The following is a 23,240-nucleotide window of genomic DNA, read 5'->3' on the forward strand; positions in this document are numbered from 1 at the left end:
CTAAATATTTAAATGGACTGAACGGTCACCTACCATTTAACTATTTATTCTGGATAAAGGAGCTTTTAAATGGACTAAATGGTGATTAAACGGGATAAACAATTGATTAAACGGACACGATAAAACATTGTGTAGCATGTACATGGCGTTTACACAGTCTAAATTGTCGTGTATGCGAACAATGCTCTTAAATAGGAAAAAAAGTACAGCTATGATAATTGATTTCATTATAAATAAACTAATATTATTTTTATGTTGTTAATCTTTATAATTTTTTTATCGCCTATAGTTAAAGTTTAAAAGGTCTCACCTAGAAAAAAAAACTAAAAGTAGCTGTATTCCATGCAAAGGAAGTAGATTATATAATCTAGAGGGCAAACAAACAAACTCATAATATATTATACTAATCAAATATATTGGTATAGAACAATTACCACCATAGCACAAATCAAAGCTTTGACTACCAAAATAGCATTGGTTGTGTTCGTGGCTTTATGGTACATGATACATCATCCATCCAAACATGATGGTAAATATAATAACCATGAAGGTAATTTTGCCATAGCAATACATGCCATTTTTTGAGGGAATCAGCAATACATGCCATTGCCATAAGATTGCAGTTATTAGCTCTCAAAGATGCATAGAAGGTCCAATGCTACCATCCCTTTGGTGCTACTGTGCGACAACGCACCACAGCACCCCTAAATGCACACAAAAATTCCAATGATAGATAAAGCAAGCATCTACATGCATGTAAAATTTGATGTTGAGCTAGAATTCTTCAACGAGAAATAAATTCTTACCATCATTCATCTCCATTTTATATACTCTTGCTAGGGGCCCATGTTTACCAATGCATGGCATGGTCTCTCAACTCCTTGCCATAAATATCTCATCATACAACAACCTCAGTAACCTCCGAATTAAGCTCAATGCGTATGGTTCTTATAGTTACCAATGTTATCCTAAACGCTAAACGGTAAACAATCACATTTTGTTTAGCATTTAGGCCATTTAAATGGTGTTTAAACAGAGTTAAATGACCTAAACAGTTTAGCACAATAACATTAAAATATACATATTTATGTATGTAAATGTCAAATATGCTAGAAAGTCTAAATGTTTGCACATGTAAAAAGTAACCATTTTGCTAAATAATCTTTTTGGAAGAAATCTAAATTCCACAACATTTCATATACTTATGATGCTAATTGATTCATTATTGATTGTGGTAGTTGTAATCCTCCTATTAACTAAATTATGAATTAAATGATCATTTAGCTCATGTAATCATGTTTAACTCGACTATGTTTAGATGGTTTAGACATATTTTAATTGTTTAAATGGGTTTAAACGGCCCAACAGTTTAATTCACCATTTAGGGCCTAAACGATACGAGCGATCTCTGTTACTGTTTGAGCACTGTTTAAACAGACTAAACACTCGTTTAGGCGAACAAAGATAGTTACTTTCACATATGACCAATATGTGTAACCCTTGTTATATGTGTGATGACTATATTTGGATAATAAGGAGAGAAAGAGCTACCCTTATTCTTTTACCGGGGAACTTGAATCTCCACTCTCTTCTCTTCTCAATTAAATTTATTTTCTGTATCTGCTCCTACCACTAGCTCACTAGGCACCAGCCTTCCCCTCTACTCATCCTCTATTAATCATGGCGCTTGTGTTCCCAACCCATATATAGTGCCTCCAACTCAATTATCTTGTATTGTGTGTGATGGGGGTGGAAGGTTATGGAAAAGCAACACGTCGTGAAGTGGGATGGTGAGAATGGCACAAAGAATTTTTGCATATGAAACACGGGAGGAGTGACGTGGGCGTGTGGGAATTACACGCTCTGAGAGCTCAATTATATGTGTGACACTAGATGTCGTAGTACAAAGAGTAGGTGATGTTATCAAGCAGAAGTAGGCAAGACACAAAGAGTAGGTGATGTTATCAAGCAGAAGTAGGCAAGACAACTGAGAAATAGATGATGATCACAAAAGAAAAACACGATCAAGATATGAAGTCAAGGTGTAGGCAGGTGGTATCAATCTCCAAACATCCGGACACTAGGGGTGGCCATTCGGTTCTTTGGTTCAGTTCGGTTTCTCGATTTTTTTGAAGAATTTTGGTTCCTAAAAAAAGAAACCGATCGGTTCCAAGAAATTTTTGGAACATGAGAATTAGGGTTCTCGATTATTTCGGTTCTAACCGAACTAACTGAATTTTTTTAGCACAAGCTATGATAACAAGAATAACATAATGTTCTATAGCAAATGTAGATAATATTCCTCTATTTTAGAGAATAATAATTGAGAAGGGAACAATGACGATATAGTAAAAGAAATACATAGCAATTGAAATATGACACACACATATAAACTAAATATACTTTTACAAAATGCAAGGTTTATGTAATTTAGTTCTTCAGTTAATTTGGTTAACTTAGAGTAGGAACCAAAAATTTTCGGTTATTTCGGTTCCATGCTTCGTGGAACTAAATAGGAACCGATTTCTTCAGTTCCGGCTATTTCAATTTTGATTCTGGTTATTTCGGTCGGTTTTTGACAATAGGCCCACTTTTATGTCGGCAAGATATTTATTTTCTCCTTACATTTATATCATTTGAATTTTGTGTATTACCGTACTGTTTTTGTTTTTACAAAATATAGTACACACAGACATATACATACACATACATATACTCACTCCTTTTATTTTGTTGATCGGCGTATCAACTTTTATCCTACGAGAGTAGCCTTTGGTAAAGCTAAACAGCATCGTTCAGCTTAAAAGTTTGTAGAAGTACCCTCGGTCTTACGCTGGAATACTGTTTCATTTTGTCACTGAATCGATCTACGTGCTTGATCATGCGTGTGTTTTACATTTGTGGCTTTTTGTGGTGAGGGAGTCAAGCAACCATCATCGGTGGATCGTGGACGGTGGCAAGCGCCGCGCACCCTGATTTCCGCGTGCGACGCGAGAACATGCGGCGCGAGTACGACAGGCGTCACGGGAATCCCTCCTTCCCCGTCGCCTCGTCACACGGTTTCAGAAGAAAAAAATCATTTTTTTCTTACCGAAAAGGATAGGAGAAGAAGAGACTCGGTTTAAATGCCAAGCAAAGCAGTCACGTCTCCCAGATCTCCCCACCACCCGTCGCAAGACAATCCCCCCTCTACCTTCTCGACCCAATCCCAAGCTCCCACCCATCCGGCCATGTCGAGACCCCTCCTCCTCTTTGCCGCCCTCGCCGTCGCCGTCGCCGCCCCCGCCGTCGCCGCCCCCGCCCGCGTGGGGATGCCGGGCGGGTGGAGCGCGATCCCGGACGTGAGCGACCCGCACATCCAGGAGCTGGGCGGGTGGGCACTGGGGCAGGCGAAGCGGACGCGGCTGGCCGGCGAGGGGCTGCAGTTCCGCCGCGTGGTGCGCGGGGAGCAGCAGGTGGTGTCCGGGATGAACTACCGCCTCTACGTCGACGCCGCGGACGCCGCGGGGCGGAGCGCGCCCTACGTCGCCGTCGTGTACGAGCAGGTCTGGACCAGCACCCGCGAGCTCACCTCCTTCAGCAAGGCGCCCCGCGCCAACTGAATCGTCCGTCCATGCCATGACCCACCCCGGTGACCCCGGATCGGCGGCCGACGACGACGGCGTCGGCGCCATCTCTTCTCTCCTCCATGTTAATTAGTAATTACATCTAGCGAACATTACTGCTGCTAGTATATGCTGCCAGTGAATGAGTACTGCGTTTTACTACTAGTTGCTGTTGTGGGGTTAATCTGTGACCCAGCTATGTGGATGAACATGCGCGTAATCGATCGAGGCTATGTGCTAGAAGTAGAACTATACTGCTGGACTTGTACTATAATGACGTAATCAAGAGTTTGTGTGCCTGTGTTGGCTCTTGTGTTAACGGAGTTTCGTATTGATGTTGTTCGTCTGGGGCTGGAGAGGGGGCTTCACGAACGATGGTTTGCGTGCTCATCTTCTGATCTATTCTTTTTAAAAAAAAATCATCTTCTGATCTTTTTTATTAAAAAAATTCATCTTCTGCTCTTCACTGATGTTTCTGGGAACGGTATAGCCGTATAGGAGGGCGCATGAAGCCTCCTTGACGGGACATGCATATGCTCGTGTTTGCATGCCGCGGACTTGTGTGTGTCATCGTGTGCAACAGCTGGAGGGACTTGACCCACATCTTGCGTGCTTTCGTAGTCTAGGAGAATGTACGTGGACGTCTTTTTTTTTTTTCATTTTGTCTTCGGGCGCTTGGGTTGAGGTCACGGAGCGAGTCCGTGCGGTGGGCCGCAGTAGCCCACGGATCGAGTCCGGCCACTGGCTGCTCGTGGTCTTTTGTAGTGTAGTGTGGACAGATGCGATGCATCAGCCTCTATCATGTTAGTTAGCCTGAATATAGATGATAAGCATTATATTTTCTAAATGAGAGTTTTATTGAATGTAGGAGAAACATCAATACCATTAAGAGTTATCTGTAGTCTTAGTAATTATGCGACGACACTTTCTATTGAGAGTTGTATTCCCTCCATCCCAAAATAAATAATACATTTATAGAGTTTGAGTGTGGATATCAATACTTGCGAGAAATTATATATATATCCCCATAAAGATGCAATCATTGCACGTGGAGGAATAAAAAGTAGAAAAAGATAACTTAAATTAGATTATCCTATTCATATATGTATATTTATTTTATGATAAGTTTTGAACTCTTGGGTGTCAATGGAGTTCTCTACTATTATTATTCTGTTCGTGGGTATAGCTAGGAGATGGGTCAGAGTCCGTTTAGTTTCCAAAAAATTTTGAGTGCTACAGTAACTGACAACGTTTGACTATTAATTAGGAGTATTAAATATGTATAACTGACAAAACTCATTCCACAATCCCCGGGTGAAATTGCGAGACGAATCTTTTAAGCCTAATTGGATCATGATTGGACAATGACGTGCTACAGTAACCAACCTCTAATGACAGATTAATTAGCCTTAATAGATTTGTCTCGTGATTTTCTGTCCATCCATATAATTAGTTTTATAATTAATCTATATTTAATACTTCTAATTAGTGGTCAAACATTGTCTAAAACTTTTCACCCAAAAACTTTTGGGAACTAAACTCCCCGCCAGTAGGGATTTCGCGTGCCACTGTATGGGTGCGCATCTTTGATATCTCTAGAATAGCTCGGTACGTGAAGCCTCCGTGATAGGATATGCTCGTGTATAGTCGTGTGCGCGTGTTAGGTTCACTCTAGTGTCAAACAGCTGGAGAGATTTGGAACCTGGATGCTGTGTGTGTGAACGTCTTTTTCTGTAGGTCATAAAGAAAGTCCGTCAAGGGGGGCACGGACGTCAACCAAATTGTTTCATATCTCTTTTGCTTTCTGCGCTAGTTGCGTCGAGATCATCTTGGCGGCCGACTCTTCCGCTACCCGTCAGGTCAGCCCACAGTTCGAGTCAGCATGGCGCAGAATCGACTGAGCCACGCTAGCAGCCCGTTTTGGACGAGGAGGCACGATGGACCAGTCTCGATCGGTTTCGACCGTGATGGTTGTCCTAGTATCTCCTTTGAGAAGTCCCCGCAACAATTTTTTTTTGAAAAGTTTCCCCACGGCATAATAGATCACTACTACAGAATTGGTAATTACAAACGGAACTACTACAGAACTGGTAATTCCAAACGGATTATCACCGCCGGTTCAAAACGAACCAGAGGTGATGCCTCATCACCGTAGGTTCAAGAGTAGATGGCCGTAGTGGTCATTGGAACCGGCTAGATGGCCGTAGTGGCCGTTGGAACCGGCGGTGATGCCTCTCATCACTGCCGTTTGTAATACGAACCGTTAGTGATGAGCATGTACAGTACAAAACTCCAATTCCTTCTTCCTCCCACCACCTTTCTTCTCCAACCCGACGGCCACATCTCTCTCCTCCATTGTTGCCTCTTGATTTTACCGAAATTCTCATGAAACCCCGCAATTCTTAATGTATTGGCTCCATCAACTTGTTTTAAGGTTAGTAGCCATCAATCCATTGGCTTTCTACCCATTTTCTTTGGATTAATCTTGCATTTTTCATGATGAATTAATCATGGAGAGCTTTTTTTCTCCATTTTAGGATCATTTCTCATCACGGAATAAAAAGTGCATACTTGTACAATGCTCTTCTTGCCATGTAAGATACAAAATGCATACTTCTTTCATACAACTGTTTGTAAGTACGATTTTTACTTCCATATTAAAATTATGCTCACCATGGTTATTATTAATTTGCTTTGTTGCGCCTTATATTTAGCTACCATCATGCCCTACTCGATATCCATCTCAGCGATAGCCGAATCATTGTTCGTGATTCACGAAAGAGGTCATTGTCACTAATCCAACCCGTCATTGATGCTCTTAACAAGTAAGTAAAGCAAGTGATTTTATATGATATTTGAATATCATGTATCTTATTCATGCAATTTCTCATTCATAATTTTGCATATATATATATATAGTCTTCGCTCGGTACAGTAAGAAAAGCAAAATTCATAGACCTTTTAGGGGAGACTTCACTATAGATGAGGCTAAATGTTCTCATCAAACATTGCAATATATTTGGTGTATGGACTCTTTGTTTTAATCTTGATGTATGGACTCTTTCTTTTAACCTTGATGTATGAGATCATATGGTTGAATTCTGTTGCTATAATTATATATTATATATAATGTACAAATGGTGCAATATTAATATGAATATATTTTTTATGGAAAAAAGATCATCACTATCAGTTCGTTGGTTTGAGTGCTCATCACCATCAGTTCCTATCTTGAATTGGCGGTATTGATTTCCCATCACCGTCAGTTCAGAAAATAAACCTTGGTAATGAGCACTCATCATCAACGGTTGGCGCCCTCATCACCAACGATTTGTGAACTGATGGTGATAACCCTCTCATCACTGTCGGTTTTTATAAACCAGCGGTGATGGAACCTCTCATCACCATCGACTTAAATCCAACACTACCTAAACCGGCGGTGAGCGGTGATAATTATTTTGAACCGGTAGTGGATGGTCAATCGAAGCAGAAGGGATTGGGTTCAAAATCACCCACAGACATGCACACGGGCCAAGGTTAGGGTTCCACTTCCACCGCGCGCTGGCAAATCTGACTGGAGCGAACAATCGAGGAAGGAGAAACAAATTAAACCCCAGCAGCAGCAGGCCAGCACAAACATGCATAGGCGTCAGCGCTGGGGCATCGATGAGCTCCGGTCCGCAACAACTTCCGATCCATTCCATGGGCTGCATCGGCGGTGCATCAGGTTCGTCACCGTGGATGGCCTCGTCAGCGACAGCCAGCTCACAGCATATGGCTAGCCGTCGACGAAGTGAGCAGAGCTGACCACCTGGTGACCTGGACTAGGAGGGGCACTCCATTGTATGCAATTCCTTCTTTTGGCTAGCATGTGTTTGGGTCTCGTGTTTCAGCAGGCATACGTTTGACTGAAGATGCCCATTCAGCAGAATGTGTGCACAATTTATAAGTCGTGCATGAAAGAAAAATCTTTTGGATTTATAAGCGAATCGAGACGTACGGGTACAAAAGCGGAGTTAATAGCAGTGTATCTTTCACCGGAAGAGAAGAAGAAAAGAATCGGTAAAATAGCCGATTTGATACCTCAATTTTTATTTCATGCTCAAATCCATCTCTCAACTATGAAATCGTCCAATCTAATTCTTAAACTTTCTATTTTGGTGATGTTGTCTATGTGGCATGCCATGTTGCCATGCCTAATCAACAATGAGTGATGTAAGTCGGTCAACAAACATAAATGGACTCTTTTGATCTCTGATTCTTCCTCACAATAATTGATGCCTTGCAAAAATTATATTTCAATAGTCAATGAGAATGTACAAATAATCAAAAGTTTAAAGCTTTTTATTTAGAGACACAAGGTCATTAGTATCTTATTTTTGCTATGTTAGTGAATTATGGGTTAGTATACCATTAGAGTTGATTTCAATGTTGGATTTGATAATATGTAAAAAACCTTACATACATTTTGAGTTGGCATGTCACTTCACCAGAGATGTACATTTTGAGTTGGCATGCCATGTCACCAGAAATGAAATTGGATCTAAATGAAAAGTTTGAGGACTAAATTGTCTCATTTGATAGTTATAAAATAATGAATTTGAGTCTTGGCAGGAAGTCGAGGGATGAAATCGGCTACTTTGCCAGAAGAAAACAACAGCACAAAAGTGGGATAAAAAATGCAACAATTCATAACTACAGGCCGGACTTAAAAGGCCCAGTTGGCAGCCAGACACAACTCGTCGAACTGAGGCCGTGTTTGGATGCAAAAATCCAAATTCCAAATTTTTTTTCCGGCACCTGCATGGAGACTTAAATCTAGATGAAATAAAAAACGCATTGCGACTGTTGTCTGTAAATGGCGAGACGAATCTAATAAAACTAATTAGGATCTAATTAGATGCTAAATTGCTACAGTAATGCTACAGTAAACAACTTCTAATGACGGATTAATTAGACTCATTAGATTCGTCTCGCGATTTACAGACGAGTTATGTAATTATTTTTGTGATTAGTCTATATTTAGTACTTCAAATGTAAAAAGATGTCTTTTCAAAATTTTTACAACGCGCAACCAAACACGGCCTGAAGATTCAACAAAGGAGTGGGCCTAGCCCAATTGTTTAGCACTCGGCATGTGGGGAAATATGATTGCTTGAATCGGTTGAAGATCGAAGGAATTCTGAAGTTGACATGACGTGTTTTAACTCATGCTTTTGAGTCGTGGGAGACTGGCAGTGGGAAAAAAGAGATGTTGGAGTTGCGTCTATGCATTTGGGCAAGAGTCGAAGATGCATGCTTGATTCAATGAGTCCTTTTCTCCATCATCACACGCGGAGATATGGATTTATGCAAGAAAGAAACATTTTCGGATTATCTTACCTTTTTCAGGCTTTCAGCAAACTGCGAAGGATGTCCCCTTCTTCCTCGTGGAAAATATAGCAAGAAAAATATATGCAAATTCATATATAGGAGTATTCCTTAGTGACCAAGGTGAGCTGCCGCCTTCCCCCGCGCCCCTGCCAGCTCCTCCGTCTGGAACAGCAGGACAGACGGCCACCGGCCACGGAGCCACGGACACGGCGTCATTTCAAAGCTACAATCCCACCCCATTCTTTCCCTCCCTTCCTCCATCTCCCGCCTCCCCGTCCGAAATCCCCAAATCCGCGGCCGCCGCTGCCATGCCTCCGCCCCGCCGGAACCCGCTCCTCGTCCTCCCCGCCGTCCTCGTCCTCCTCGTCACCTCCGCCGCCGCCCTCTCCGTCTCCACCCCCGTCGAGCTCACAGGTAAGCACGCTTCTGCCTCCCTCCCCGCCGTCGGAACACCCAGAGCCCTAACCCTAACCCCCTCCTCTTCCCGCCATCTCGCAGTCACCTCGCACCCGCCGGCCTTCGTCCGCCTCCCTACCGCGCGATCCATCTCCGTTGGCGATGGCGGCGCAGCCGGCGGGCCCTACTGCACGCGCGTCCTCCTCCGCGGCCGCCCCTCCCGGCTCCGCGACCCGTCGCGCTTCTTCCACGCGCTTCGCCTTCGAGCCAACGCCACCCGCCCCCACGGCCTCGAGCTCTGCTTCCACCGGTAAGTGGAATGGGAACTAAACCCCAAGCATCCAAGCATTTTTGTTATATAGCTCTAGTAATTTATGTTTCTTGGCTTACTTTCGTTGGGTTGCGCGCTTTGTGTTTGTAGGAATGCCACAGTGGGGCCGTGCAAGTGCGCGGCATCTCAGTGGCAGAAGATGCCCAAGAGCGGGCTCTGGGTGCAAGCCATCTCTCCCTATGACCAACGGATTTTGGATTTCAGAATGCCGGCTGACCCTTCAAGGTCTGTTGTGGTGTCCACTGAGGAAGGTATGCTCTCTTCCGCTTCCTTTAGTTTGTGCTTGGTGCACTTTGTCTTCCCCTAGTTCTTGATTGCGGAGTGTGTATCTTCTGTTGTTGTGTATGCAGAGTTCTTGATCCATAGGGTGGTGTTCTTGGTGCTGGGGTTGGTGCTGATGATGGTGGCACACGCATTGAGTGAGTCTGTGGTGTTCTACTACGGTGGAGCGATGACGATCGGCATTTTCCTTGTGATACTGATTATACTCTTCCAGGTAATGTATAATCCTCTTCACTCTGTTCTACATATGGTGAATGATAAATTGAGCTGATGATTGCTACTGGTACTGGTGGGTGGTGTCATTCTTGTAATAGTTCAATGGAACAAGCTTACTGTCTAATTCGCAACTGCTAGTTGGAATCTGGAATATCTGAAGTCTCATATTTGTATGTGGAATTGCCAAGGAAAAATCTTATCACTCCCATTACATAAATTGCAACATTTTGTTAACATAGGGTTTCCTCACAGTGAAATTGGGCTTTGTGACTTCTCTGTTCAATTTGCTTCAGATAACAAAATAAGGTAGCCAATGGACATTGTTGTCTGCTACTACAGACACATAACCATGTTTATAGAGCTATGTTCTGTAAGGAGTATCCAGATGCTTGTAGATGTGATTATTTTATGATGGACCTGCTCTACTACAGATATTAGTGAACCTAAGTTTTACAGTGGATAATATTGGGGAAAAGGAATGAAATGAAACTGTGAAAGTAATGTCCTCAAAGGAAAATAATGTCCTTAGACTTAGAGGAGTTTTTTTCACTGTGGAAACGAAAATAATGTTTCATTTCTTTCTTGCAATACTATTTTGTGTCAGACATATCTGTTTATATCGAGTTGTTATAGTCCTTTCCGAACATCTTGAGCGTGAATTTTCATTTCTTGTCACTATGATTAAATAGATTATTTGAGATCAAGCTGTTCGACTTGTTGTAATTTGCAGTATCAATGCTTTAATTAGGATCATATTGCTAATTGCCATGCTTAGAAGGTGCTGCTGATTGTTTATTTGATTAGTTTTTTTAGTTCTTTTTTTTTCTGGCGTGGGTGGGTGACTGTGTGTGCTTGAGACAAAGTCTGATCTTTCCTGAATGTAATCACTTACATCAAGCTGCTTTGTGCTAGTCATGATGCCTTTTTATATAAATCTAACTTGTGGCCTGTTCAAATAAAGAGAGTTCTGTTTACCTGTATCCAGTCTTACCTGGTTAGCTAACCTTTTTTTTTCCCAATCTATCTTCTTTCAGGGAATGAAGCTTTTACCCACTGGTAGAAAGAGTTCTCTTGCTATTTTTACCTACTCCACAGTTGTAAGTATCTGTTAGACTATTGATAAGTTTTCTATTTGATTTCGACCTCATGTATCTTGATCACTGATTCGTGATGATCTCTCAACAACAGGTTGGCATGACGACTTATTTTCTGCACTATTTGTCGGGTCTGTTGCGCTCAGTTCTTGTGGAAATTGGAATTACTGAAGACATGCATAATCCTGTATGTAAATTCGTCATTTGGGTTACCATCAAAGGTCCTTTTGGTTTCTATTGTTTTCACCTGCATTTACATATGTATAAGGGAATGAGGATTACTTACATTTTAACAGTGGTACAAACTCTTGAATTGCTGTATGAATGAGGATGACTTACATTTTAACAGTGGTACAATCTCTTGAATTGCTGTACGAATGAGGATGACTTACATTTTAACAGTGGTACAATCTCTTGAATTGCTGCACGGCTTCCCACTTACATTTCCTGTGTTCTGTTTTATAAACATTTACGGAGTAAGACTTAGTAATACTTTAACGTCCTTGTGGCGTGTGCTTACTGTGCTTGTTTTCTTGTGTTCTGTTGGGAATAGCCTACTCTACCTTTTATATGATAGCAAATCGATGTGAGAACATCAAATTGTTTACAGAGCTCCGTATCATGACATTAAATTGTCACATAAGGCTATTGTTAGTATTTTATCATTCATTAACATTATTCTGTTAATTTTGTTTCTGTCATTTTTCTTATGATAACTAATGTAAGATACATAATTGCAGCTAGGAATATTCCTTCTTGTATTGGTCATCTTAGCTGGAGCCTGGTTTGGTTACTGGGGTGTCCGTAAACTTGTCCTAACAGAAGATGGATCTGTTGACGTGGGTGTGGCTTTTTTTGTTGAGTGGGCTATCTTGATTGTTTCAGCTGTTATGATCCTTCAGGTAATCCCTCTGTGACAGCGTACTGTGGTCTGAGCATTGTACTTGTTTCCTTATCTGTTTATTATCATGCTAATTCTTGCTTCCTCTGTCTCTGTAGAGTTCTCTGGACTATCTCTTTGCATTTGCAGCTTTGGTCTTTTGTGTAGTCATCAAAGCAATTGCAAGAGTTGAGGGGAAGTCAAGAATTTTACGCTATCTATCACAGTATGGTAAACTCTGCTTGATATGCCAAGTATCAGCTCGATAGGTTCCAATCTTTTTTTTACACGTGTTTTTTGACGTAATGTTAGATGTACATGACCCATCAGTTTGGATACAACTGCTCATCTAAAGTGTTGAGATCTAGACATGTAGGATCTATTTTGCTATTAGAACTATTCTGTCTGGTATTTTGGGTGTGAAAAGGTTAACTTTTTTGGTTGATGTTTATACGATTTTGAGAAGAGGCCTCAACTGCCCATACCTTTTTTACTATTTAGGCCATGTTTTGAATGATGGAATGATTTCCATTTACTTTGGAATTGAAATATTACAACGCCTGATTGAAATTTCTGCAAAACCGTAGCATGTTTTTCAAATGGAGAGTGTACATAGTATAGGACCCAGACACTTTTTTTCTTCCCTGGTCACTAGGATTAAGGATGTGTAACCTAGTTGATCTATGTGCTTTTAATCGGATAGCAGCACTCCCTCCATTTAACAGACTTCATAGAACCACACATTCTTGAAAAAATTGCAATATTAGGACTGCAAACATTGACCACTCGTGATTTTGCCACTCCCAGTGAATGACACTGCGGGACCATCACATTCTTTTGACCAGACTGTCAAAGGGACTACAATTTTCAGAAACTGTCTTGAAAACTTGAAAAAACATGTTATTTTACCATTCTGTCATAACACTACATTTGTTCTTGAATTCATGTTCCAGTCAACAGATTCTATACAAATATGATAAATAACTGTGAAACATGAAAAATAGAAAATGAATCATTAAACTTATTTGTAGCAACCAAAATCCTGCAGTGCTAGGTACTGGCACAGTGATTCCTTTGGTTTATATGCTAATGACATTTTTTTCATGTTATTATGTGAACAAAACTATTTTGCTTTAGAAAGCGATAGCTAAATTCAATGATTACCCCTCTGCAGGGGACTTCCTAGTGCAACTGTGACACATTCCTCCCATTATGGAGATTTAAGTGAAGACTATTCTAGCATGAATGGGGCCCACCAAGATGGATTTGGCAAGCTCCAAGGTCACCTGCGACGTAGGCCGAGAAAAAACTCACCTCTTGCTGGTTTGTCACTTCTTTTAGTTGTACCTTCATGATGCCCCAGCTTAGTATTCTTTTATATTGGTAAACAACTTGTTGCCCTGCTTTTCCAGGCTCAGCAAAGACACAGTCACATGGTGTTGCAATGGACAACTACTATTCGACATATCATACTACCCCAGATAGGAGGAAATTATCGGAAGAGGAATACAAAGCATTCACCAGAGAGGAGACAAGGAAAGCCATGAAACAACTTGTGTCCTCACCGGATTTCAACAAGTGGGCGTTGGCTAATGCAGACAGGATATCTGTGACTCCCCCGGGAGGCAGCTACAGCAGCAGCAGCAGCAGTCGCCAGCAGCGGCATGGTTTCTTTGGATTGTTTTGAGTAATGCATGTAGTGTGCTTGCAGTTATAGGAGTGATTCCATATGTATCAAGGATAGGATAGCAGTTGAGTGCTGCCACGTTTTGAAGTGGCAGCAAATTTGTAGAATATTGTGTAGTTTAGTCACCACTTAGCTCCAAACGGCTAGTGTATCATGTAACATTTAGTGCTACGGTGAATGAACCTTGAGTTGCCTTGAGTTGTATTACATCTGTAGTCGACCATCAGTACGGATACAAGGGTAGTATGAAAAAAAATCAGGTATTTCTATGCTTGCACAAAATCGTTTTTAGTCTTATAAGCAGTTGGATTTTGGATTTGCAATTAGATCATGGGAAGAAAACTACTTCCACTGATGTCTGTAAATTTAATAATCTGTTCAGGATATCAGAGGTTGCCTATTTATGGATGAGAACGGATGATCAATGAATTGGTGATCAGTTACTACTTTAATATTTTTAATATTTTTTAAGAAACATAGTATAGATGTAGACATTCACATACATGTATACATTTATCGCTATGAATATACGCATGCAACTTTATATCTATGAGCATCTTTGAGAAATTGGGCTGGCAAATTTTCGAGAGAGAGATTTGGCCGGGAAATTTTCGAAATTGATGAAATCATCATATGCATTTTCGCCTACCATTGAATAGGACTCGAACCCTTAGTTTGTAGTTACTCTTGGAATTTCAAATTATAGGTTGTTTTGACACCTACATAAACTATGTACCTAGATTTGGCTAAATAATTTATAATTTAAAATGGAGGGAGTATTACTTTAATAATTTTGCTTACCGATTTTCGGGGAGGTAAGGCCCAGGCGGGTCACACTAATTTGTGGTCGACCGTACGGAGCCTCTCCGTACGGCCGATTTTTCGACAGTACTTTTTTTCCATTTATAGTAAGTTTTCTGGCGAAAAAAATTTAGAAAAAAATTCAAATTTTTTTTGGAGCAGCAGCAAAATTTTCAAAGAAAAATTGGAGAGAAAAAAAAATTAAGGAAAAAATCAAAGAAAAAAATTGAAGAGCAGAAATTTTTTCAAGAAAAAATTGTATGAAATAAATTTAAAAAATCAAGAAAAAAATTACATAAAAAATAAAAAATCTTAGGTTAAAAATGAAAAAAAAACCGTGTCCCATCGTCCTCCTCACCGGCGGGGCAGCGCGCGGCCCAGGGAGGCGGATCCGGCGGCGGCGGTGCCGGGGGAGCCCGCGGCGGCGGCGTGCGGAGGAGCGCGCGGATCTGGCGGCGCGCGGCGGCGGGGAGCGCGGATCCGGCGGCGGCGGCGGCGCTCATGGAGGCGGCGGCGGCGCTCAATAGGGGAGGGAGCGCGGCTTCAAAGGAGGAAGGGAGAGGTGGCGGCGCGCGGCTGCGACGGCGGGGAGGTGGCGGCGCTCAGAAGAGAGGAAATGGAAGGGGACCGGGAGGAAGAAACATAGGAGGAGAAAAGGAGGCAAGAGAACGGGAGGAATGGAGGAGGAAGAATCTGTGTCACGGGAGGAATACGGCGGTGAATTATTGGGGTCTGTGGGGGGTCCACCCACGTGCGGTTGTTGACCATGAGGAAGGCTGCTCACGGTCGACCGCAGAACCAGCATCGGGGGCCAGGCATCTCACGGAACATGGGCATCCAGACTCCAGAGCAGAGGAGAGTGGGCCTTCTTCCTTCGCTAGCTTGGTGTTGATTTCGACTTTGTTGTGAGCCTGGATGGAGAATGGTAAAGAAAAAAATGCTCACCTCTCTATTAGTGATTTGCTTATCTGAAATATCGTCGATTTGAATGTATCAATTCTTTTTTTTGAATGTACCAATGCTGTAAGTTATCTTCAGCAACCACCATCTTTTTACCTCTTTTTTCACATCCCTTCCATGGTCTCAACTTCCTCCTAACTAGAAGAGCTCTACTTCTTCCCAATCTGCTCTAACTAAACTCCACCTAATACTAGTTCGTTGCGCTGGGCTTCCATCCATAAACACGATATCATGCTTTGCCCTGGCACCACCATTTTCTCATGATAACATTGCCACTAAGGCATAAACCACAAATTATACTCCCTTCTTCATCCCTTATCTCAACTTCCTCCAACCAAGAAAAACTCTGCGCTTCTCTTTAACCCTCCGGAACAAAGTTGGTGGGAGTATTGAACAGAAAACCACCAGGTTGGTAGTTCGACTTCCGGTTCGTAAAAAAACCCCCTCCTCACTTGTTTGATGTCCAAAAGATAGTTGGGATCCGACCTTTCTCATGAGTAACAGACCACTATGTACAGATTGGACACGGGTTCGGAGGTTAATATTTTTTGTAGGCAATATAAAGAAGCTCAGCCACCTCCGTTCTAAACCCCTCGCCAGCCCAACCCAATAGAATTGGAGCACCCTCTACTATGTGTCTGTGAGACTGTCTTCTTTTTGCACTGGTATGTGTTTGGATGTGGCTGTGAATTTGTTAAATCTTCTATCTCTAAGCGTAGGTTTATGAGTTGCGACTATGTACTGTACACTATTGTGGCTGTGAACTTGTTTCTAAGATTGTGAATTATTATCATAATTTATCATTACTTGTGTTAGTCTGTGTTTTCATGTACTCATTTCAGGTATGTTTGATGATTGGGTACGATGTTTTCAATTTTTAATTTTTCGTAGACTATTCATTTTATACATATCTGTTCGAATTAGTTTGTTTTTGGTATCTTATAAGTCCGTATTCGTTTTCATGTTCAACCATTCCATTTTCGTATTAAAATGTAAAAATAAAAACGGCAACAATATTATCCGACAAATTCCGGTAGTTTTCTACCCTACGCCACTGTGCCACACTGTTGTCGGGAGCAACCTCTTCTCAACCCGCTATCGAACCATCTTGTCCGAGATGCGACCGCTGCGTCCCCATCTTGACGGACTACCCACATCCACGTCACCAAGGGACGCACTGGTCCCCACATGGCCGCATCATCCACCAGTGGTCTTTCTGGGGTGTGTTTAGATCCTGGAAAAATTGGTAGAAAAAGTCACATCGGACACTATAGTATACTGTAGCATTTTTCGTTTGTTTGTAGTAAATATTGTCCTATTATGATCTAACTAGGCTCAAAAGATTCGTCTCGCAACGTATATCAAAACTATACAATTAGTTTTTTTATTTACCTACATTTAATATTCCATGCATGGGTTATTTGCTATAGATGGAAGTCAACACAGCCAGCGTAGAGTTTGCCCCGAAATTTGTTTAGGAAAAGCGGCATCCCCGTGACAGCCGCGCGCTACCGCTACCGGCGCTCCGCTCAGCGCTCACGTAGCGCCGCTCCCCCTTCCGTTCCGTGTCTCCGGGCACGCACCGCGACCGCCACCAACCCTGCCCCCCCTGCCCTGCCGTGATCTGATCCCATCCGAATCACCACCGATCAGACCCGTGCCGCGCCACACCACGCTACCAGAGCAGAGCCCCGCGCGCGCATCCAACCTCTCTCCTGGACACCCGCGGGCGGACGGAGCCCATCCGCGCCGGCTAGAGCGCAGCGCAGCGCAGCGTTCTCTCGCCGGGCCTTAACCTTGCTTCGCCCCTCTCGGAACCCGATCCGATGGGATCGCTCACGGGGTCGCCGGAGGGCACGGCGGCGGCGGAGGCGGAGTGGTCCGACGAGGCGGTCGTCTACGTCAACGGCGTCCGCCGCGTGCTCCCCGACGGCCTCGCCCACCTCACCCTGCTCCAGTACCTCAGAGGTCGTGCTCTCCCTCACTCTCACCTTCTCTGTGTGTGTTTTTGCTGTTTCTGTCGAAGTACCCAGAGGATTAAAATTCGCATGGTACTAGCAGTAGCAGTTGGTGGGTGTGGTGGTCAGTTGGTACGGGGAGTTTTACCGCAACTGTTTTGATGCGCTTTTGGCTGGTCCCAGATTGGAATCCGGAAATCCACTGGAATCTGTCGCCTGCTTCTCTTTCTTCTTTTAGAAGAGAGAATTTAAGTGGAGCGTCTAATGCCAGGACGAAGCTAGCCTCGGCTACTTTCCTGCATTCAAATTTGTCGCTGGCTGTGGCGGTGACGTGAGACAGATTCAAGTAGGATTGGGGAAGGAGGAGAACATGAGTTCATTTGGCAGATGCCTCAAGGATACCTATAACCCAGCTCTCAGGCAACACCAGGGCCCCACGGAACTTACGCAGCAAAATTCCCCAAAATTCCTGCTCCCATGACCCCACTGGCCACTCAGAGCATAGGTTGATTCGGTATATAGTGCTCTTCTTGCTTTCTTCGGGTTTTTTTTACATATATGCCATTCTTACGGTTGCCACACACGCAACCGTAAGAATGGCAAATATGTAAAAACCCCGCTTTCTTCCAGCACATGTTTAGCTGATCCACCAGAAGTTTTGGGGTATCTCCAATCACTTTAAGGAGTAGTGATTAGTGATTACAGAGGGGAAAAAAGGCAATGGTATGTGTTGATCATGGTTCACATGTGGGTCAGCTTTCCTTATCTTTGCTTATTGAATACACGAAGTATAACCAGTTCTCGTTCTGTTTCTTAAATACTTAATTGTGTGTTAAGTTCATTGATCTTACATGCACAATATTAATATCAAAAGACAATCAGATTTGCGATCGTTCTCCTACTGGAATGAGTGAAATATAGCAAATGAGCCCCCTGTTTTCTCCTGCTGGAAGATGGTCAGACAAACTGGAGAGACAGAGAGAAACGTGCCTACCATATTTTTGTCATGTAATTATTCTTACTAGTAATGGGCAGTAAATTCGCACCAGCCGATGAGTTGGAACCAAATTTATGGGAAGCTAACAAAGAGAATGATTACCTATTCAATATACATAAATTTTGAATCAAGCTGCCTATCCATTTCTCCAACTCATCATCTTAGCAGTGATCTTCATTACATGTTAGCAATTTTTAACATCGACTAATCAGTTTCAGAGGTTTCTTTTTCCCAGTTTGCATCTAACTGTGCAATCTGATGCAAGAAAAATAGTACCACAGCAACTTCTCAGAGGGTTGCATTTGCCCTCTCTGGCGATTTATATACAGTGTCACAAATTATTTTATTTCATGGTTTGCAGTACCTTAATGTTTTTCTAACTATGCATTATAGATATCGGCCTTCGAGGGACAAAGCTTGGATGTGGTGAAGGTGGTTGTGGAGCCTGCACTGTCATGGTCTCTTGCTATGACTTAACTACAAAGAAATCACTGTGAGAACCATATTCCTGTATCAAAGGATGTTTTGTGCACTGTCTCTCTTTCTCTCAAACAACATAAAGTGACAGGTAACCATAGAAATAGATTTTAAGATTTACCTTCTTTAGTGTTCTAAAAACTGGTTTCGCCATGGTGGAGATGCCATTACTCCCTCACATGGGATGTAGAATCCTGTACTTGTTATATATGCCTTTATTTTGTAATTTTATGCCAATTACTTTTTTTTTCGAAGAACCTATTTTATGTCAATTATAATGTATAGAATCAAGATTCATGTAAAAAACGTGACCTACTTCATTCAGGCATTTTGCAATCAATGCATGCTTGGCTCCACTTTATTCTGTGGAAGGAATGCACATAATCACAGTTGAGGGAATTGGAGATCGCCAACGAGGTTTGCACCCTGTTCAGGTGATGCACTGTTCTTGTGTGACTTGTAGATGAGTACTGCTACATGTACAACCATTTGTGTACAACTTGGTCCATCGGTTGAAATCACCTGGATGAGCTCATCAATCCATTGGATGGTTTAGATGCACAGTTGTACTAGAGTTATGCTCCAAATGGTTGTACGTGAAATATTTCCCCTTGTCTGTTCATGTGGCACCTGCTCATATCTAGAAGAAATCCTTGAGCAAGAAGCATAGAATGAAAAGTCGAACCAGTCATCAAACTGCTTAGGCTACTGTTCCACTGGTTCTGTGGTCACTGGGTCACCTAGTTCAATGGGGCCTGCAATATTAGTTATTTAGCATGTTTATTCTATTTGTAGCACAACAGTTAAATGGTCTGGATGGTCACTGGAGCTAAGATGCTGCTGCTTTTTTATCCCACCAATCTTTTAGTCCACACCAGATTGGCAAGACTGCCAATTCTGATTTTCTCCTATTGTTGAACCGGACTATGGCTAGAATACACCATTTTAGAGTGTTCCCATTGATGGCTGATGCAATGGCTAATATGGAAGATATTGAAGCCTGTACAGGGTTATTACTTGATATCTTTGTATTGTTATAATTCTATTGAAAAAGGTTACGTTTCTTTAGCAGCGCTCAGTGTGAATTCAATGCCTTTAGATGTATATCCTGTTGGTCTGTTGGATAGGGTTGAGTAGAGGTTGACTATTATTCTAATATAAACCAATTCCGCTCAAGACAAACATGATACAATGGTTAAACCAATTGTCACAACATTACATGATCGACATGCCAAAAATCAGTTGTTAGTAGCACAACATGGCTGGTAACTCTCTCGTTATTCTTGGTGCCTGGAGCGTTTGGAGACACCGGATTGATTGTGTATCAATGGGACTGTCCCAAGTGTCACCACTGCTCTATCCTTGGCCATGGATGAAGCACAGTTGTGGAGCATAGTTGCAGGAGCTAGGGGCCTTTCCCTGGTCTCTGTCCAGGGAGAGGGAGGGGGTTAGTTTGCTGGCTCCTATGTTGGTCGCTGTACCTAGTGTGACGGGTGTTTACTTCCTAAGTTTCTTAGGGGGTGTGTGTGGGGGGGGGGGGGTTCGGGTCTATGTATGACTCTTTTCTTCTATTAATGCAATGATACACAGCTTTCCTGTGTGTTTGAGAAAAAAAAAGATCAACATTTCCTCGAAACAAAAGAGAAATATATCTAATGCGTATACACTGAAAGAAGATTGTTTCACAAGCATTGGTCTCATGCTGAGACTACCCCCCGACTTGCTCTTGTTGTATATATCGTTTGTGTTTATACATCGTTTTCTTAATCATGTTAATCTTCTCAAAGCTGTCAATTAGGCCAAGAAAACCCCCACAGTTCATTAATTGCATCTTTTTGTATCATACTATTTATGACTCGGGGACCGAGAGATAGCTCATTCGTCCGCATGCCCGTCCACGTTCGAGCCCGTGGTCTGCATGGGCGCCCCATCTCCTCTCTTAAATGATGGGCCATTGCTCCTGGCATTTAAAAAAAAACTGTTTATGACTCAAAAGCTGTTTATAGAGAACCAACACTTAAAGCTGTCTCACTTTGTTTCATGTTTAATTTAAACAGCTTGAAGAATTGAGAAAATGGATCAGTGCTGTTAATGTTTGCTACAGCTCTTGTCGTGCACTGTGTTTTCCTGGCCTGTTCCCTTCTCTTCTATCATGATGTTCTACTTTCCTTGCAGGAATGTTTAGCCAAGGCGCATGGTTCACAATGTGGGTTCTGCACCCCTGGTTTTGTGATGTCGATGTATGCACTGCTGAGATCTAGCAAAGAGCCTCCTACTGAAGAACAGATCGAAGACTGCCTTGCAGGAAATTTGTGTCGGTGTACTGGCTACCGACCAATTATAGATGCCTTCCGTGTTTTTGCCAAAACAGATAATTTGGTGTACACCAATTCATCTTCACAAAACACAGATGGCCAAGCTATCTGCCCTTCAACTGGGAAGCCATGTTCTTGCCAAAATGAGGCAGATGCCAATGTCAATTCTTCACTACCATCATCTGTGGAAAGATATTCACCTTGTTCATACAATGAAATTGATGGAAATTCATATGATGACAAAGAACTCATCTTCCCCCCAGAACTTCAGTTGAGAAAAGTTATGCCACTTAAATTAAAGGGGTATAATGAGATTAGGTGGTTTAGACCTCTTAAACTAAATCAAGTACTACATTTGAAATCATGCTATCCAGATGCAAAGCTTATCATTGGTAACTCAGAAGTGGGAGTTGAAACAAAGTTTAAGAATGCCCAATATAAGGTCATGATCTCAGTCACTCATGTTCCGGAGCTTAATACTCTCAAAGTTAAAGAAGATGGCATACACATTGGTTCTGCTGTAAGACTTGCACAGCTTCAAAATTTCCTTAAGAAGGTTATTGCAGAACGTGATTTACCTGAAACTTCATCATGTCAGGCAATAGTACGTCAGTTAAAATGGTTTGCAGGAACACAAATCAGGAATGTTGCTTCTGTTGGTGGTAACATTTGTACCGCTAGTCCAATATCGGACCTGAATCCACTTTGGATGGCTATTGGTGCAAAATTCCAGATAACAGATGTGAACGGCAATGTTCGAACTACACTCGCAAAAGATTTCTTTCTTGGTTACCGTAAAGTTGACATAAAACCTAATGAAATATTACTTTCTGTCATACTACCATGGACAAGGCCTTTTGAATATGTGAAAGAATTTAAACAGGCACATAGAAGGGAGGATGACATTGCTTTGGTAAATGCGGGAATGCGTGTGTATTTAAGAGAAACTGAAGGAAAATGGATAATATCTGATGTCTCAATTGTCTATGGAGGGGTAGCTGCAGTTCCACTCAGTGCTTCAAAGACTGAAAACTTCCTTACTGGAAAGAATTGGAACTTTGAGTTGTTAGATGATACCTTCAATCTGTTAAAAGAAGACATCCCTCTATCAGAGAATGCACCTGGTGGAATGGTTGAATTCCGCAGATCACTTACTTTGAGTTTCTTCTTCAAATTTTTTCTTTCTGTTACTCATGATATGAACATGAAAGGATTGCTGGAAGATGGATTGCATGCTGATCATGCATCAGCTATACAACCGTACAGTAGGCCTGTTGCTGTTGGGACTCAAGGTTATGAAATAGTGAAGCAAGGAACCTCAGTAGGCCAGCCAATGGTTCATATGTCAGCTACGCTTCAGGTATTATCAGTCAATTAGCATTTTCTCCAAATTTTTATCTTTGCCATTCCGTTTTGGTTACATTGACAGTAGAATTAACCATGCATAGTCAAAAAAACCCAAGGAGTAACAGAGGTTACATTGACAGTAGCATTTAGGGGAAGAGGTTTAGTAGATCTATCCTTCTAGATACCTTATTTAAAAATAACCAGTAGGCACCAAATATTATTAAGTTAGTGCAGAACCAAAGCTGGCAAAATGGGATGCAACTATCTAGCTCATCAAATGCTCTGTTTCTGCATTCACTTTGCATGCTTCCATATTTCTTTCCTCTTGTCTTATGTGGTTACTCACCTGACACTTCTGTGCCAGCAATTTCCTATTTGAACATGCATGGTCAATGAGAAGGCTTAATAATTGTCCTCATCTTTCCTCTCTTTTACTTACAATGGCTGTTATTTGGGGTGTTTTGAATGAAACCCACTGATTAAACATGCCTATCTCAAATATGTATGTGAACTGTGGTCCT

The 23,240-nt window shown here is 42.1% G+C and overlaps 3 protein-coding genes across 5 annotated transcripts in view; all 3 read left to right on the plus strand.

Annotated features, from left to right (window-relative positions):
• Positions 1–3,116: 3,116 nt before the first annotated feature.
• On the plus strand, positions 3,117–3,944 carry LOC120689742 (cysteine proteinase inhibitor 8-like). Its single transcript, XM_039972138.1, has one exon. It carries the CDS (start codon positions 3,126–3,128, stop codon positions 3,600–3,602), a length of 477 nt encoding a protein of 158 aa, XP_039828072.1. The 5' UTR covers positions 3,117–3,125; the 3' UTR covers positions 3,603–3,944.
• A 5,197-nt stretch (positions 3,945–9,141) lies between these two features.
• LOC120689741 lies at positions 9,142–14,289 on the plus strand. Of its 2 annotated transcripts, none has more exons than XM_039972137.1 (10): positions 9,142–9,392; positions 9,477–9,684; positions 9,796–9,956; positions 10,056–10,201; positions 11,238–11,300; positions 11,392–11,484; positions 12,038–12,199; positions 12,297–12,403; positions 13,352–13,470; positions 13,581–14,253. In XM_039972137.1, the coding sequence occupies exons 1-10, from the start codon at positions 9,287–9,289 to the stop codon at positions 13,862–13,864; spliced, it is 1,449 nt and encodes a 482-aa protein (XP_039828071.1). In that variant the 5' UTR covers positions 9,142–9,286; the 3' UTR covers positions 13,865–14,253. The 2 variants fall into 2 exon arrangements, with proteins under 2 accessions (XP_039828071.1, XP_039828070.1); XM_039972136.1 differs by having other exon boundaries at positions 9,185–9,392; positions 13,352–13,500; positions 13,590–14,289.
• Positions 14,290–17,197: 2,908 nt separating this feature from the next.
• The window catches only part of LOC120690993 (xanthine dehydrogenase-like), a 31,972-nt gene continuing 25,929 nt past the window's right edge, over positions 17,198–23,240 (plus strand). Inside the window, exons 1-4 of one of the 2 annotated variants that reach the window (XM_039973942.1) lie at positions 17,198–17,593; positions 18,974–19,073; positions 19,383–19,491; positions 21,233–22,732. In XM_039973942.1, coding sequence (XP_039829876.1) covers positions 17,452–17,593; positions 18,974–19,073; positions 19,383–19,491; positions 21,233–22,732 — 1,851 coding nt within the window. In that variant the 5' untranslated portion in view covers positions 17,198–17,451. Of the gene's footprint in view, positions 17,594–18,973; positions 19,074–19,382; positions 19,492–21,232; positions 22,733–23,240 lie in introns of those variants that run through there. The other variant, XM_039973943.1, reaches the window with a different exon arrangement.

This window comes from Panicum virgatum, chromosome 9N (assembly GCF_016808335.1).
Source record: "Panicum virgatum strain AP13 chromosome 9N, P.virgatum_v5, whole genome shotgun sequence".
NCBI classification, from domain to species: domain Eukaryota; kingdom Viridiplantae; phylum Streptophyta; class Magnoliopsida; order Poales; family Poaceae; genus Panicum; species Panicum virgatum.

What these genes read in the sequence shown, in the direction of transcription:
- LOC120689742 (XM_039972138.1), top strand. Translation starts at nt 3,126, where the DNA reads ATGCCAAGCAAAGCAGTCACGTCTCCCAGATCTCCCCACCACCCGTCG.
- LOC120689741 (XM_039972136.1), top strand. Translation starts at nt 9,287, where the DNA reads ATGCCTCCGCCCCGCCGGAACCCGCTCCTCGTCCTCCCCGCCGTCCTC. An exon ending in TGTGGTGTCCACTGAGGAAG is followed by an intron (nt 9,957 to 10,055) that starts GTATGCTCTCTT and finishes TTGTGTATGCAG; the next exon opens with AGTTCTTGATCCATAGGGTG. An exon ending in TTTTTACCTACTCCACAGTT is followed by an intron (nt 11,301 to 11,391) that starts GTAAGTATCTGT and finishes TCTCAACAACAG; the next exon opens with GTTGGCATGACGACTTATTT.